The following is an 18,126-nucleotide window of genomic DNA, read 5'->3' on the forward strand; positions in this document are numbered from 1 at the left end:
GGATTAAGCTTACACTTTGTTTCCCTGACTTTGAATAAACAGTATTAATAATGGCTCCTCAGTTCCTTTTCTGCTTTTTAAAACTCAAGGAAATGGAATTATCTTACACCTTTCCAAATTTCCAAAACTAAACAAGTATAAGCTCAGAAAGAAAGAACCTAGTGTGAAACACCCTTGTTCTCAGTGACAAATGACATACTGTAGCATCAAAATAAACTGGACCAATTTTGCTTTCTGAAATAAGCTCCTAATCTGAAGCATAAAAGTCTTCAAAAGTAACCTGTAGCTAGCTTGCAATTAAGGAAGTTACCTAAAATGCAGAAAAAAACAAAAAAATTCTGTCATAGACCTTCTTGGATGAGTGCTGCTATGGAGACAGATGCCTCTACTGTTTTTTCCAAACAACTTCTTTCTTCTTTGATCCTGATTCACTGGCTTTTAACTCTTCCACATGTGACTCAAATTGTTTTAAATAGTCACCTGCCAATCAAAGATCTGCTCCTCTGCTGTTTCTGAGGCAGTGTCTCTTTCTCCCTTATACTGTACTTTATTGAATCTCTCAACAAACCCCTTTCTTCACAGTGTGTCAGTGTTGATGTCCCTTTGGATCATATAAGAACAAGGCCATTTTCCTCTTACATGTTATCCAAAGTACGCGGGCAGGGGAGAGAAGAGGGGGTAAAGTAAAATATACTTAACTGTTGAGAGGTTTAGCTGAAATCTGACAACTTGTTCTATAACTTGCTCTATTAACAAAAAGCTTAGTGGAAGTAAAAAACCATTTACATAGAGACTATTAAACTGCTTTGAACTCATCATTAACTCATAACTATCTTATTTAACCCAATAAATTTTTTTTTTTTTGGTCAGGCAATGGGGTTAAATGACTTGCCCAGGGTCACACAGCTAGTAAGTGTTACGTGTCTGAGGCCAGATTTAAACTCAGGTCCTCCTGAATCCAGGGCTGGTGCTCTATCCACTGTGCCACCTAGCTGCCCCCCAATAAAAATTTTTAAAAGAAAACTTAGCTTATCATTTCTTGAGCTTTAAATTAGCTTTCTGTTTAGGACTGATCCTGTCAACTCACTTGGTTAGATGCAGTTAGAAAGATATTGGTAGTTGATCATAACAAATTCACCATGAAAACTAGTATGGACTTACATATATAACAGGTTGAATCATATCACCTGAAACACAACTACCTGTGGTAAAAGCCTGATATATCAGTTAATGCTAAAGTGGGTATTAGTCATGTTCCTCCATACTTGTATTAAAAAGGGTCAACTCCTACTTAAAGATGATCCTGATAGTAGTGACTATCAGTACTTCTAGGTGGTCAGAAAAGACTAATGACAGCTGACAGTATTTTCTACAATGTATGTACAAATATGTTATTTTTTGGCTTGTACGTAGCTGACTTTTAATGACACTGTCACTATATGCCTCTTCAATACACAGTAAATCTAAAACTTTTGCTCTAAGAGGGTAGAGAGGAAATAAAAGAGCATCAATGAAACATTAAAAAAAATCAGGGACCAGAGGATTCAGATGGAGATACAGAAAAGCTGAGTAGTGTGGGTCTTCCACCATGTTAAATATAACATATATTAAAAGGAACAAACAGTATGTAATGGATTCATGGTTTGACATTTTCTCAACTTCTTTATGTACAAAAACTGTGTTTGTGGATGATTTTTAAGCTTATAATAAAGTTTATTAAAATAGTATTTAATACTATATGCAAGTGAATAGTGCTTAGTAACTGACAAATCCAGAGTTGGAACTCTATGTCCCAGGGTAGAACTACATTTTCTCCCTCTCCCTTCCAGGACTAGGTCAGTCCTTCACCATCAGAGGTACCTGGACCAATGGGAATGGGGACAGGGTTGACTGTGCCTTCTCAGCCTCCTATCAATGTTTATAGACTCTTAACATACTCCTGATAAAGCCCCTCATTTTTAAAGGCTGGTATAGGTGGCTGAAAATAACCAATACGAGTTACCACATCTTAAACACCCACACCCACTAGAATTGTGAACAGAAGCAATATCTTGTATTTACCTGGAGTAGATTTAAGGGCCTGAGACTTGAAGTATTTTTTAAACCAAAGGGGACACCTGACAAAGAAAAGGTTTTTTAAATTATAAAAAGGAAGCAACAGAATGTTATATATTAAAATAGGCTTGTAATTTGGTACTTGTCCACTGACGTTACTTAAAAAATGTTATCAACAAATCATGGCTATTTTTAGTTTTGTGTGTATTTTGTTCAGCATCTTATATTTGACATATTAGTAAGAAAAATTTAAAAATAATATTGATGGTTTTGGAGATCTTTGACAAAATAAAACCTTCTATTTATAGATATAAGAACTTCTTAATGAATCATTCTTAGCAGAAGACTAGAATGGTGCTATGCAGGCACCATGAATATCACTACAATCATGATTTTACAGCATGGATACCTTCCATTTACACTATATATCTACCATGTACATACATAGTCATTTGCATGTTGTCTCTCCCAGTATCATGAGCTCCTTGAAGGCAGATATCATGTTTTTGCCTGCCTTTCTAAGCCTCCCCAGTACTTAGCACAGTACCTGGCATATAACGAGCACTTAAAAAATGCTTATTGACTGATTATGTATTTCAAATCCTTTATGCAAACGTACTACATATATTCATAGATGACAGACAGACATAAGGTATTCCACTGGGAAAAGACACCATAATGAAACCTTAGGACATTTTGATCTTAGTTACTTAAGAAAGGCAGTTCAACTAATTTGGCCAGGCCACAACTCAATATATACTCAGCCCATTTACCAGTTGGACCAAGTTGGATCTCATTTTCTAAACCGAGCCTTGGCAGACCGTGCATTTATGATATTTCTCAGAAGTGCAGCACAAAAGCATAAAGGGGCATGAATCTGAGAAATCATATCAAAAAAGTAAGTATAACTTTACTCTCATTTCTAATAAGTGCTACGCTAAGCTTGCACATAAATTCTATAGGGGGTCCAAAAAGTTTATTTCACTCATGAATCAAGGAATAACTGTAATGTGTTAGGGGCAAAACAAAACTCTACATGCTTCTCTCTCTTAACAAATGACTAAGTATTGTCTGGTGCAGTGTCATTAAATACACTAGCATGCCTGTGACACGTGGGATCTCTGTACATCTTTTAACCACATCAAGGTTAATCAAGAGAATGTTGGGGATTCAGTACAGACACAGGAATCTTATAACTATTTTATATAGATCTACTTCCTAGAAAGCTTTGAACCCTCAAAACTGAAGGTGTGACTCTTAAGGTACTATAGTCAAGTACACTGACGGAAAATTCAATCATAAGCATTATTTTCAATAGCAACTGGCCATATAACCAGATGAAGTTTAATAAGGGGAAAAAGAACACATGTATGATATTCAACCATAGGAGTCTCAAATAACTTTGTATATGTACCTGAGAATATATATTTTTGTTAAATTATAAATAGATTCATTAATATATTTTATGAAAAATTCCAAATAAATGACAAGGCTCTTTGGTTTAACTCTTTATAAGAAGTGAAACCAACAAGCTGAAATAACATTCATACATATTAATCTTCCAGAGTGAGGAAACTATTTAACAAGTAAAACTGATTTAAAGGTGTACTGTTTGCCCTCTCATTCTTGTAACTAATAAGAAAAACTCGATTTTTCAAATTGTTTCATAAAAGCACTTTGAAGTTATTTTTAACTTATATGTCTGGCCAACAGCAGCTTTTACTAAGTATTCTAACATGTTTTCCAGATTCTATCTCAATTACAGGAAGCATATGTGCAAAGGATCACAGAGTCTGAGTTGGAAGAGAACTCAGAGGTTGTTTGGGTTAACCTCTACTTAATTCACTATTAGTATGACTCTTAAAAGGCAAATTATATTAAAATAATTTATAGGATTAAGAATGCTACAAACATTCTTGATGACATCTACAAGAGTTTAGCATATTTTTTTCAGTTTTATGAGAAATAAGCCAAAGCCCTCAGTGGTCATGGTAGGCTAATATGGTATATGTAGAGAAGTTAGAGGCTTGTATTTTCATGTTCAAGGTCATTACTGTCTTGACAACATGAACATTTTGTCTTTAAGATTACATTATTTTGAATATACTAACCTGATTGAGAGGCTGACTGCATTGCAGCTGGCAATGCACCTGGTACCAGACCTCCTGAGGGTAAAATGCCACTCAGATTTAAACCTGCAGGGGTTATGGCACCAGAATTGCACCCGAGCATGGGATTTGAACTGCTCATCAATGCTTGCGCTCCACTGCAGGTGAGGAAAAGACATGTGTTAAATTCAAAATAGTAACAGTTTTTCCTCTTTGATAGCAGTATACATTTAACTTTGGACAAACTTGCAGTCATTAGTGATAGTGACTAGGCTAAGACTACTCATTCAGTTTATTTCTCTTTAATAATGCCTAATTGTGTGAAATGCACTAAAACCCCCAAATTTCAGCTGGACTTTCTTTTCCCTTTGACCCAAACACCTGTTTGCGACAGCATAGCTTTAGCAATAATTTAATTTTTTGTATACATTTTCATTTGCTTTAGGAAATACAAATCTACTAAACTCTTGACAGAATGAATTCTAGAACTGGTTAGAAGCTCTTCTGGAAAAAAACAACAACAAAATTTGCGTGCAAAAAATTGATATCAAACTCTCTGCGTATGTGTGTGTGTTTCCTTTCTCTTTCTTATGCATAGACTTCTTTATTTCCTTGTTATTTTTAGGCTATATACTGACTGCAGGATACTGAAACTATGTATTATATACAAAAAAAGACTCCCAAAAAAGTGTAACATTGGAAAAATAAAAAAAGATTCTGTCAAAGGAGGAGGCTAAAAAGTACGTAAAATTGAGAAATTCACTGTAAAGATTTCACTGTATTATTTATGAGTATAAAGAACAGGAATACACATCGAGATGATATTACAGTACAAGGATAGCTACAATATACTACTTGTAGCTGTTATCTTTTCTAAAAATTAAACATGCACAATTTTCACATTTGGCTAATGTGGACTTTATTCTTAATTTTACAAGTATGTCCAATAAACTTTAGGCTAGAAAATTTAAAACCATCTATTTTTTTTGGGCACACTGAATCTTTCTGAAAATACATCTAAGAGTTATGACTCATGTAAACTAATGAGAAAACATGGCAGCAAAGCAAACTTACCATACAGAGCCCACTACATTGATGAAGTTAAGTCCAGCAGGGTTTGCCATGACTTGGGTGGACGTGGTTCCTGTAGTTATAGATGTTACCATGGTGGAAAGAGGAATGGTCATTACAGGCATTGCCTGGCTCAGAGACATTTGCTGCTGAGCAAACGGGGTTAACAAAGTGGGCTGAGGGGTGAAGCCTGAATCTTGGGGAGTAGGGGTGGCACAAGGGGTAATAGGAGTTGAGCTCTGAGCATCAGGAGGGTGTGGGGTCGATGAAGGGGTTGGTGTAGGAGTAGATGGCTTAGGAGTTCCAGATCCTGCTCATTGAGAAAAATAAAAAGTGCTAGTTTGTTATAAAAGGCCAGTCCTTTTTAAAATAAGGTTAATGGAATCTTACTTAGCACTGACAATTTGTTCCAGTTTTTTTTAAAGCAGTAAACTGCAGTGTTAATTTCTACATATGATACAAGAGTGTTGCTACACTCAATCACAATTAAGGATGCAGTATATCACCTAAAAAGTCCATTAGTGGCAGTTTTACTATTACAATGCTAATACAAATTGGTACTTTTTCCAACATCCATTTAAAGTTAAAATTCCTATATTCAGTTTTTTTTGTTTTTTTGTTTTGTTTTTTACTAAAGTTCTGAAGCAACCCAAATTAATTTTTATAATGAATCATTTAAAATTGATTTAACTTTTAAACTACTTATATAATTTATACAATAATCTGATAAATCTGAATCAAACTGATTAACAGTATCAATAAATTAGGTTTGGCCAATAAACAAAAAAAATGGGCACTTCTCTCTCTCTCTATATGAATAAATATAATTTCTAACATAGTTCACCCAAATCATAAAAGCCAGTAATAAAGCAAATCATTTTAAAGGTGACGATACTGTATCTTTAACAGTAACTGTGTATTTCTCTTTAAATGTAGAATGTATAGAAAATCTGTTGTGAATGCAGTACGCACAGTTTATCAATTTAAAAAAAAGAAAACAAAAAAAAAAGCAAAACCAAAAGCTCTTGAGGTGTTTTCTTTTTTAGCTTTCATGTCCTGCAGAAAGAAAGGAAAGAAATGTGAATGTCCAGAAGCTGTCACCCAACCCTTACTTCTAGTAACAACCGTGTGCAGTAGAGTAACATAATCCATACCCCCAACATAAGAAGGTGTGAAGAAGACTTAGAGAATTTATCAAAGATTTTTGTTTTTCTTTGTGCAAAACAAGAAGGCAGAAAAATTACACCTTTTGAGCTATCAGGATGAAGATGCTTATAACTAATGCAGAGAACCACACTCTACCACTGTGCCATGTACTAAAAGGTTCAGTACACATAGTCTATTTAAAAAATGTAAAAACTGGAATGGAGTTTCTTTGGACAAATCTCTTTCTAAGATGTCTTAAGATTCATTTTTATTTGAAGAATTTAGTTCAACATTGAGCTAGAATTCTAGTAATTATGTCAATGATAACTAAACCTTTGAAATCACTCAGTTGGAAAAAATTATATTTTAACATCTTCAATATAGTGCTTTACAATCATTATCACAGTTTAATAATCGACAATGATTTATAAAACAGTATAGGAGTATTTTTTAAAAATCAGCTTTTAATTTATTGCATCACCACCTTAGGACTAAACAGACTGTTACATACACAAAGATATAACTGCTATATCCCCTAAGACATTTTTATCAAATCTGTTGCATAACTTAATGCAAAGTGGTCCAAGGTACACTGGTATCAAGAACACTTTGGAATCTCACTGTCACATTAATTTCCAGGCTAATTTTTTTTTAAAGGAAAAAAGTAACACGGATGGCAAATCTATTAGAAACGTATACACAAGGGTGCATACATAGATACAGAAAAACATACAATACAATAAACATAAAGTACATACAGTCAACAAGAGACCTGCCTTCAGCTTTGCAAAACTGATACAATTGGGGGCCCACTGTACATTTGAGTTTTATCATTCCACTGGCCAAGAAGTTGTCTTGGAATGCACTAATGCAAAAGCTTATGAATATTTAATGGAGAATTTAGGTTGTGACTCACTTTGTGATGAGCTGGCAGGTGACAGAGCAGCTGGAGAAAGCATGCTAACTTGACTAAGATCCATAGAAGGTTTCCGAGAAAGACCAGGTGGCTTAGAAGTGGGGGGAGGAGTTGGGGACTTATGATGGCTGCCTGACTGCTGTGGACTAAAAATATTACCTGAAAAAGAATAAATTTACATTATTGCTTTGAATCATCACAGGAGAGATTTTTAATTATGTCAAAGCTACCAATGCAAGTCAAAAGAGTTTTGACAGGTAATGATAGAGCATATCTTTATCACATTGTTTTTACAATTAATTAGCTGTCATCCAAGATCATCCCCCAAAAGTGAAATAAAACCAAGAAATAAAAATAAAGAGGAAATGGATGGACTGCATTACCTGAAGAGCTACTTCCTGAACCTGAAGGAAGTTTAATGGGTGGAGGCCGATGTTTTACTCCCTTTCCCAACACTGATGGCTGAACCAATAAACTCTCGGGCTATTAAGAAGAAATACTTATCAAGATTAAGATTATTACCAAAAATACAGGAACTGTGAAACACATTAAAATCACTCAATTCTCAAATGAAAACACAATTTTACTCCCTACAGAAGAGATTCAGTATTACAGATACCACAATTTTAATGACTGTGATCTAAGAAGTACCACAAAGTCAGGCTCTAATTTGATTTGTGAGAGGTCACTTGGTTTATGTGAGATTTATGGGTTACCATAATAGCCAAAGGAAGTGAAAGGGGGCTCAGGATATTCACCTGAATATAATCCTGGTCCCACAGAAGGCTACAATTGTATCTTTAGAATTCATCTTTCTTTTTGCTTTGAAAACACTTTTAAAAAACTAAACTGATAGTGGTAGAAGAGGCTGCCAGGCCAACATGAGCCAAAGGCAGGTGCTATTTCTTCTTTTCTTTTTCTGGTCCATGCCCAAAAGGACATGCTTTCTGTATCACCTTCCCAGCAAAAGAATGGGATCACGATATTTAAACTCAATTATACTACACCTTTTACAATCCTATTCCACTGAATGTCAACACCACTGCACTGAAGTGATAACCAGGAAACCAGCCAAAAGGCATAAATAAAAGCTATTATTGTTCATGCCTTCATACAAGGGAAGACTATCATAGAATATGATAGGAAAACACCTTTATAGTCTTCTAGTCCAGGAATTCTTAACGTGTGTGTGTGTGTGTGTGTGAATATTCTGACAACTATGTATTTTTTTAAAATTAAGCTGTTTTTCTTTTAAACAAATAATGAAAATCCGCCTCCCCCACCCCATCACCATACCACCCCCTGAACAGGAAAAGAAAAACAAAACCCTTGTAACAAATATGCATAGTCCAGCAAAACAATCCTCATAACTGTGTCCAAAAGAATATGTCTAAATCTGTCTGAGTTGGGTAACACGTCTCATCGTGAGCCCTCTGAAATTGTGGTTAGCTTCTGCTCTCCTGCCTCTCTTCTGTTCCCAGAGCCCAATCGTGGATTGGTATATTTTCTTACTTTCCTTTTCAATTCCTCTTTGTGATCGATCTACTCTTTTGTTAAATTTGTTATGGTTAGGATTAATCCCTCCCCCTCAATGTGCCCTCCCTCTTAATCCCCCCTTTCCTTTCTGTTCCCCTACTGAGTAAACATATTTCTGTTTTTGTTTTTTGCTTTTTGGTGAAGCAGATGGGGTTAAGTGACTTGCCCAGGGTCACATAGCTAGTAAGTGTCAAGTGTCTGAGACCGGATTTGAACTCAGGTCCTCCTGACTCCAAGGCTCTACACATTGTGCCACCTAGCTGCTCCCAGTAAACATATTTCTGTACCCAATTCTGTGTGTGTATTCCTTTGACCACTTCAGATGAAAGTAAGATTCAAGAGTAGCCCCTCCACCCTCTCTTCCCTCCTCCTTTGTATACCCTGGTTATGTGATGTAATTCTCATCACTTTTCCTCTCCTTTTCCATTCTTCTTTTAAGATCAGAAAAACTGACATAAATTTCCTCTATGGACCCCAATGATGACAGAGCAATGGAGGGTATAGTTCCTTCTTTAGTCTCTCAGGATTGCTCATTCTTGTCAACTTTTTATGTTTTTCTTGACTCCAGTATTTGTATTTCAAATTTCTACTCCGCTGTGATCTTTTCATCAAGAAATGCTTGGAAGTCCTCTATTTCACTAAAAATCCATTTTCCCCCTTTAGGATTATACTGTTTTGCTGTGTACTTTATTCTTGGTTACAAGCCTCTATCTTTTGTCTTCTAGAATAATATTCAAAATTCTGATCCTTTAAAATGTTGGCTGCTATACTGTTTGATCTTGACAATGGTTCCTCAATATTTAAAGTTTTGGTTTTTTTTTCTTTCTGGCTGTTTGTATTTTTTTTCTTTGACTTACAAGCTCTGGATTTTGACTATAATGTTCCAGAGAATTTTTGTTTTGAGGTTTCTTTCAGGAAGTGACTGGTGGATTTTTTTCTATTTTCACTTTGCACTCTGGTTCTAAGAGGTCAGGGCAGTTTTCTCTTACAATTTCCTGAACTATGATGCCTAAGATATTTTTGGTAAAGGTTTTCAGGTAGTATAATGATCCTTAAATTCTTTCTCCTTGATCTGTTTTCCATGTCATCTGCTTTTTAAAAAATAAGATACCTTATACTTTCTTCTATCTTCCCCCCAGTCCTTTTACTTTAATATTTCTTGTTTCCTTATGAAATCATTCTCTTCTATTTGACCCATTCTAATTTTCAAGAAGCCTGATAGCCCTTTGTGCTCTTATTTCTTTCCCTCAACTGTTTCCTCTAACACTCTCATTTCATTTATAAAGTCATTTTATCTCTTTTTAAAAACTCTTCTTCATCTCACCCAGGAATTCTATTTGAACTTGTTTCCAAATGGTGTTTCTCAGTCTTCGCTTACTCGATGTTTTGGGAATCATTCTCTTCTGGGATTGTGTCTTGGGGGTCCTTGTCCCATAAGACCTCTTTATGGTTAATTCTTTTTTTGTTTGCTCATTCTTCCAGAATTCCTTCCTGACTTTGTGTTAACAAGACAAGGCTCTATGCATTAGGGTAAAGCTGTTCTGGAGGGAACGGCCGGGGCTAAGCTTCATTCTGTTTTTTGTCCTTTTGTGTTCTTCCTGCATCTTTCTTGGAGTACACATGTGACAGTTCAGGTTGGGAGACTGCAACCTTTTGGTGTAACCAAAACCATCTAATCCATGTTGAAATCTGAGCCCTGCCCTCCTGGTCTGGGTCTGAGCGACACAACTGTTGGCTTATTGGAGCTGGAGTATACTGCTATTGGAGCTGGCCACTATCAACCAGATGGAAAGCGCTGCAGGTTCATAGTGACAGCGGGCACCCCTTTGGTCTGTGCTTCCTGCCCTGGTTATTCTGCTGCAAACTTTAGACTGGGCTGGGAGTGGATCTGAGATCACAACAAGCTCCTAGAGTGAAAGCCACACAGTTACTGCTTGCTTTGATGCTTGTTTAGTTCTCAGTCTAGGGCCCTTAAATACTCTTTGCCTTGGACCACCCTCAGCCAGACATAGATCCTCTACACAATCTCTACTGGATCTATAGCCCAATACTGGGAAGTGACAGAGCTTCGCACTAGTACACATTCCTGTTCCCTGCATAAGGTCAGACATTTCTGGGCCCAGTCTGGGACCTCTTCCATCCCTGGTGCAAAGCTACAGCCTTGCTGGAAGGCTCCACGGGGGTCTGTGCTCCTTGCCTCCCTCCCTTTTCCCCCTCCCCACCAATCCTACCCCCTAATTTTTCCCCACTACCTCCCAACCCTCCTCTCCACATATCTCCCTATGCCAATTTGGGCTAGAAAAATGACTCACTGTGATTTTTTCTTGAATTTCCCGATCAGGACTGGGTCTGATGCGTTTTCTAGATCTTTGGGGAGTAGTTGTGGGAGACAGCTCGGCTGTACTACTTCCTTCTACTCCACCATCTTGGTTGGTCGATAACTGTATTTCAATATAATTGGTTTCCTTTGTAATACTATGCATTTTATTTTATGCATTTAAAAACATTATTTTAAAAAAAGGGCATTAGGCTTCACCAAACTGCCAAAGGGGTTCATGAGATTTTTAAAAAGGTTAATAAACTCTGCTCTAAACTCCAAATTCCTCATTTTTCAGAGGAGGGAAATGATGTTCAGAGAGGTGAAGTGACTTGCCAAAATCACACACCCTGCTGTTAACAGTAGAGCTAAAACGAGGACAGAGAGGTCTCCTAATTCAAAAGTCCAGCATTCTTTCTATTACACCAGGCTTAACTCCTTAAAAAACACAAATAGCCTTTTAATAATCACATGACCTAAGGAATGTCATTATTTTCATAATCATTTTTTCATAATTAATTCTTACAATGAGAAAATTTTGGGAACACTATGGGTGGTATACATTTTTGCTTAAGTTCGTGCAATATAATTAAGCATAACATTATTAATAAAAAGATGCATTGATAGTAGCTAATCAAATAAGATATTGTGAAAAATTACTTATGTTCTAATATAAACCTCACATTTTAATACACAAATAGGTGCCACTAAAGAAATTTGCTTTCAAAAATAAAAGTTACCAAATATAGCAAACAATGAATGACAAAAAAATTCCCAACATTATAAATAGTTGATTAAGGCTAAAAAGTGAAAAATGTAATAGAAAAACACAGTAATATACTAAGAACTCTATGCCACAATGAAAAGCTTAATCAACCATCTATAAGGCACTCGGGCATTATAGACACTAAAGAATATATGTGGAATACTAAAGCAATCTTCAAATTTGATAATAGGTTAGGCTGTTCTTTGAACTCTTTATAGTGATACTGTCAATTTACCAAAACAAGAACCCTTAAGCAGTTTTAAAGGCATTCAATTAAATAGGGAACTAAAAATTAAAGGATAATAAGAGTTTGTAGCTTAGTTGAGATAAAGATCTATGAATTATTGTGTACATAAAGTGGCAAAAGAAACCCAACATTTTTAAAAAGAAAAGAATCATTCGGGTTCTTCTGTTTGGATTATTCATAAGGAAATAACAGTGACCACTCTTACTTCCATTTCTTTCCCTGGAGAAAGTTGACTAAGATTGCCAGATCCACTTGAGTGGGACATCTTCACTGGACATTTGGCTTCATTCTGAATCAACTCTTGGTATTGATTAATTATTCTGAAATATATATGAAAAAAAGAATTTGTTGCTACTGTTTCAAATGAACTCATTACAGATGCACTGAATGGATAACAAAAATCCCAATGAAAATGTTGCTCTATGAACAGGCATGACCTTGACAAAATTACCTCATTTTTCACTTTTTTCTGCATGTTCTAAATGGTATACAACCAAGCTCCCACATTCATCAAAAATGACCAATGTAGGCCCTATTCAATGGTTAGATCATACCAACTAAATTTCCCATACTGACAATGTAAACATCTGATCTTTACATACTATAGATGGTTTAGGAATCTATTTTTTAATTTAACCAAAAGCCATCAAAAGCACCTGCTTATAGCATTTTTTAATCCAACTTTTACCCAGCTAAAATTACTTTTGTTAGCTAAAATGACTGAAAACTACCTTTCTACTGTAATCTCACTTAGCATTGTCCATTCACTAGCTAAAAATAAATGAAAGGAAAAAAAGAATACATTTTAGGCATTTGTAGAATCATAATTTCAGACCAGTGAAGGACCAGACTTCAATGTAATTCAACACTCTCATTTTATAAATGAGGAAACTGAGGCCCAGAGAGGTGACCTGACTGTCTAAAGTTGGAGCGGGGAACCTGTGGCCTTCCAGGTCCTAGAGTGCTGACTTTTGACTGAGTCCAAGTTTTACAGAACAAATCCTTTTATTAAGAGGATTTGTTTGGTGAAGTTTGGATTCAGTTAAAGGGACGCACTTAAGGACCTAGAGGGTCACATGTGGCCTTGAGGCTGCAGGTCCCCCAACCCTGGCCTAAATCATACAGCTAGCTATTAACAGAATAGGGACCAAAAAGAATCTAGGTTTTCTCATTCCTGATTGGTAGCTCACTGTGTACTATACTATGCAGATTTATTCCCTTTTGGATTGATTCTGTGCTTTTTCCTGATTACAAAACAAGCAGAAAACAAGATCTGAAATGTTTTACCTTTCAGCGTCAGTCTTTGATCCAATAAGGAACCTGAAGCATTAAAGAAAAATTCAGATATGAGTCATTTCCTGCAGCAGTAGGATGGATGGACAGCTGTGGAAATCTCCAGATCCAAAACTAAACTTAAACAAGTTATAGTAGAAAAATATAATTCTATGCATATCATGATTTTTAAAATTACCAGGACAATATAAAACAGGGTTTTACATTAGATTTGTTATCTAATGTACTATTTATCTGAAGTCAAGTAAGTGAGGATAATGTTCAAGGAATTCAGACTCAGACTACATACAGTGAAATTTCCTGGGTTGGGGTAAAGCACTCTATGCTGTTTAGCCAGGTAAACCTCTTCAATTGGTTGGCAAACTTTAGCTGCTGATTTCAATTGCCAGAACATGTGGCAGGTAACGTCCAAAAGAAATTTCACAATATTCTGATAATCACACGAGCCCTTTGCTCTGTTGCTTTTCCCCCTCTTTTTGTCCAAAACTGCACTCATTTATTTTCTCCAAGTCTACCTTCCTAACACATTTCATTTGCTGTTATACCTAGGTTTTAATGCTTCAACCAGCTATTTCTTTGGAGTCTGTGTCTCTATGACCTTCTGGTGTTCCCACTCTCCTAATACACATTTTTGGGTAAGTCCTATCATTTGATTTCATTGCCCAGGGAGAAAAATCATATAACTGAGGTGACTTCACTTGCCACAAATTTATGGTGCATTATTTTTTTCTGGGTTCTTATTTCTGCTTAAAAAGTGAAACTAGAACACTGATGATGAAACAGAAGAAGAAAGGTTGAGGAAGAAAGTGGTGATAGTACAGATTCAAAAATCAAAGACTGTCAGCGGAGAGAATGATCTCAGGAGTTTAGAAGCCTGAAGGGAGAAACTTTAGGTGATGCTTCACCAATAGAGAAATTGATATTTAAAGCAGCATAATCCACTTCCTTTCCCCTCCCACTTAAAAGTTCCCTACAAGGGATTGTAAACTCCCTGAGGGCAGGCAGTTTTTAAATGGGTCCCCATTACTTAGCACAGTACTTTGAACAGAGAAGGCACAGTGTTGAATTGAAGCTTAAGCTGATATATTTTCCTCAGGGCTTAATTATTGCCACCACTGTAGAAACATCCTGCCCCTAGGAAGCTGATAGTCTAACGCTGAAGTACAGGAACAAGCAAATGCCCATAAACACTATGACAAACGTTATGTATCAGTTTCCTCAACTGTAGAGTGGTGGTGGGCCATTAGGTCCAATGATCTTCAAGATTCCTTCCAGCTTCAGTAAATTTAAGAAATACGCATCAAGGTGTGCAGAAAAACTTTTGACTCTAGGAAAATCTTTCTGCCTCACATCCTTTCTCCTTAAATGTTATATTATATATAGGTAAGGACAGGTGTAGCTATTTCTGAAACTGGTATTTGTAGCCCCAACTTGATATTAAACTCAACTCAGTATTCACAAAGCTTAGCCTATGACTTCCTCCTGGTACTTAGCAATTGAGGATTTGGGGAAAAGTTTTGGTTTTGGAAGGACATTAACAAGTAGGCAACCAGAAGGGTGATGTGATTCAAATGTTTGCTGCTCTAGGGGTGGTTAAACTAAAAAGGAGAAGGCTTAACAGAGACATAATAGCTACAGTTAAATACCTGAAGGGACATCATGTGGAAGAAGGAGTAGACTTACTTTTGTTTGGCCCCACAGGACATAACTGGAAACAGTGAACAGAAGTTGGTGAGGTAGACTGAGGCTGGTTTTATAAACAAACTTCCTGACACTAGAGTTGGCAATAAAGGGCATATTCTACTCTAGAAGACGATGAGTGAGTAACGTTGTAGAGAGGATTTATGCTTTAGGTATCAGGTTGGTCTATTCTAGAGTCCCTTCCATCTCTAAGATTCTACTCTAACTCTTATCAACACTCTATCTCATTCCCTATTTTTAGTACCCATTTCAAAAGGTTGCTCTAAGGATCAAATGAAATAATATATAGTAAAGGACTTTGTACAACTTAAAAGTCCTATATAAATTGTCCATTATTATATTATTACCTACAGTGACAATTTCAAAGCTTTCCCTGCTGCCATACCCTTTTCTAAGGTTCTCAAAAGTAACCAAAACCCCAAGTTTTTTATCAAATGACTTCAGTTCCTACTTCAGAAGACTGAGGCATTTAGAAAAGGGCTTCCCTCCTGACCACTTTCAGATCTTGCATTAGTAGTTATCCCCTTTACTTCCTGCATTTCAATCTTTCTTCTCCACTCTTCCTTCCCACCTGCCTATAAATTCTACCACAATTTCCTGATCATGCCAGATTGATTGCCATTTTGGTCTTCTTTGAGGACAAAGGACAATGAACGATGATGAACTGTTAAATTTCTTTAAAAGTCTCCTACACGTGATGCCAGGTATTGTTTCCTCACTACCTGCTCACCTCAATCCTTTGTAGTAAAGAGTCTGCCCAGGAAAAGTAGGTACTACTGAACCTGCTTTCTGAAAGGCTGCCTCCTAAACTGCCAAATCCAATCATCTTTTTCTCAATTTTTCTCCTCTTGGAAGTCTCTGCATCATTTTGACACTGCAAGTCTTTTTCTATTATTCGAAATTTTCTCCTCTGTTGGATTCTGAGACATCAGACACACCTTACTCTCTGTCTACTTCACCTGGTAACTCTCAGTATTCTTCTGTTCCTCATCCTTATGTGGTGGATACTACCCCAAGGTTTTGTATCTTGGACCTCTTCTTGCTCGATATTCTCTCCTTTGGCAAACTCACTCTATTATCACTTCTATATAGATGACTCCTGATTCTGTATCACCAACCCTGACTTTTCTTTTGAACTCCAAACTCATAGATCTACTTGAATGTCTCACTAGTTCTCCTGGGGAGAACTGCCTAAAATGGCTTATTTCGCTTCCCCTAAACTTCCTTTTACTAGTGTTCTATCATTGCCACCATTATTCACTTAGTCTCCATTTTCAAAACCTTGGTATTATCTCTGCTTCTAACAACCAGTTATTGATTTTACCCTGCAATATTTCCTACATCTGTTCCCTCTTTATTCCCACTACCACTGCCTTAGTCTAGACTCTAGAGCCTCACTGACACTCTTCTGAAGGAGACTGCACTAGCTTTCTTACACGTCTTCCCAGTTCCATCCTCTTTAACATGAAATATTCTTCACATTACTTCCAGAATCATCTTCTTTATGCGAGTTGCTTATTTGCTCTACTGAGTAATGCTTAAATTTTGCTGAATGGCATTCAAAGCCTTTATAATTTGATTCCACTCTACCTTTCCAGCTATCAATCAAAATTCTTTCTCTACAGGTCTTCTATATTTCACTTAAACTGGATTATTCTCTGTCTCCAAATATTCCTTGCAATCCTCTGCACTGTTCTCTATATCTGGAATGCTATCCTTTTTACACATACCCCCCTCTTTCTCCCTCTCCTTTTGAATTCTCACTTATCCTTTAGCAATCAACTCAAATGCCAAATCCTATGAGAAGTCTTTCCATCTTTCTCATTCTCTCTTTAGGTGACAACCTTCACCCTTAAACCTAATGCAACAGCACCTGGTTTAACCTCTTTAATATAACTGTTATGTTTCATTGTACATTACTCACTTGTGTGTCTTATCTTCTCACCTGAATGTAAACTCCAATTTTATCTCTCTCAGTGCCTATAAGTAAGCTCTGTGTACAATAGTTGTTTAATAAATTACTTAAATTTAACTAAACACAAGGATAGGAAATAAATGACCCCTTTGAGCCTTTTACCAAATCTTAATTTTAAGATATAACTAAAATTTCATCTTATTTCAAATCAAAAATTAAATTATTTGTCAAAATTCCATTTTATAAATATTAAAAGCTCAAGAAATGTTCGCTGCATATTCAGCTGATATAAATACATGTGTATTTAAACAGAACTTACTGGGTTGGTGTCATTGGGCTCTCACTTTCTTCATCACTTCTATAAGTCTGTATTTTCCCATAGTAAAGTGGATTACCAAGTGATTGAAAAATGGTTAGCTTTGTTTTCTGAAACTGATTACCAACTTCACATTCAAACACATAATCTTCTTTTATCTCCTAAAAAAGACAAAATATCACAAATAGTGCTCTTCCAAAGCAAGGTAGCAATTCAAATTAATAGTAAAACAGGAGAAAAGGTGAGTGAAGGCAGAGCTGCTGAAACAAATTCTGACTATCCATACATGCCTAAAATGATTTCCTGACCTTATTCTACTGGTCTCCCACCCCCACCCCAATGTCTGGTAGGCAAACAGAAAATAGCTCCTATGGTACTTGGCTTTTTTTTTTTTAGTCTTTGCCTAACAATAAAAATAACTTACAAGTGTTTTTTCATATAATTTATCACTTGGAAAATACAATGGAACTTTTAATTTCATGAATCCAGCTTAACAGAAATATTATAGACACACATAATGGACACATAAAATGCAAATAATAACACTAGAAGGAAATATCCTTTGAAAACAATCCTAATTTTTATTATTTGTAATTTTTTCTCTACTATACAAAAAGGATCTTTTAACATTTCAATTTCTTGTGATGACCTAAACTGAAAACTTCCCACTAAAAAGATCTAGTAGCTCCCACTTTCAAGGAATAAGACTAATAACAGTGAACTTTTTTCTTCAAGGTTC

At 36.1% G+C, this 18,126-nt stretch overlaps 1 protein-coding gene across 11 annotated transcripts in view; it reads right to left on the bottom strand.

Annotated features, from left to right (window-relative positions):
* SUPT20H (SPT20 homolog, SAGA complex component) overlaps positions 1–18,126 on the bottom strand; it is a 44,573-nt gene that overhangs the window by 6,802 nt on the left and 19,645 nt on the right. For 7 of the 11 annotated variants that reach the window (XM_027856887.1, XM_027856879.1, XM_027856883.1 and 4 more), the window contains exons 14-22: positions 17,391–17,548; positions 13,450–13,482; positions 12,368–12,482; positions 11,145–11,273; positions 7,680–7,779; positions 7,297–7,455; positions 5,238–5,544; positions 4,167–4,321; positions 2,062–2,117 (exon numbers count right to left, since the gene is read on the bottom strand). In XM_027856887.1, the coding sequence (XP_027712688.1) occupies positions 2,062–2,117; positions 4,167–4,321; positions 5,238–5,544; positions 7,297–7,455; positions 7,680–7,779; positions 11,145–11,273; positions 12,368–12,482; positions 13,450–13,482; positions 17,391–17,548 (1,212 nt within the window). The remainder of the gene's footprint in view (positions 1–2,061; positions 2,118–4,166; positions 4,322–5,237; positions 5,545–7,296; positions 7,456–7,679; positions 7,780–11,144; positions 11,274–12,367; positions 12,483–13,449; positions 13,483–17,390; positions 17,549–18,126) is intronic. The other 4 variants (XM_027856888.1, XM_027856885.1, XM_027856884.1 and 1 more) reach the window with 2 other exon arrangements.

Source organism: Vombatus ursinus, unplaced genomic scaffold (assembly GCF_900497805.2).
Source record: "Vombatus ursinus unplaced genomic scaffold, bare-nosed wombat genome assembly UNPS02011700.1, whole genome shotgun sequence".
NCBI classification, from domain to species: domain Eukaryota; kingdom Metazoa; phylum Chordata; class Mammalia; order Diprotodontia; family Vombatidae; genus Vombatus; species Vombatus ursinus.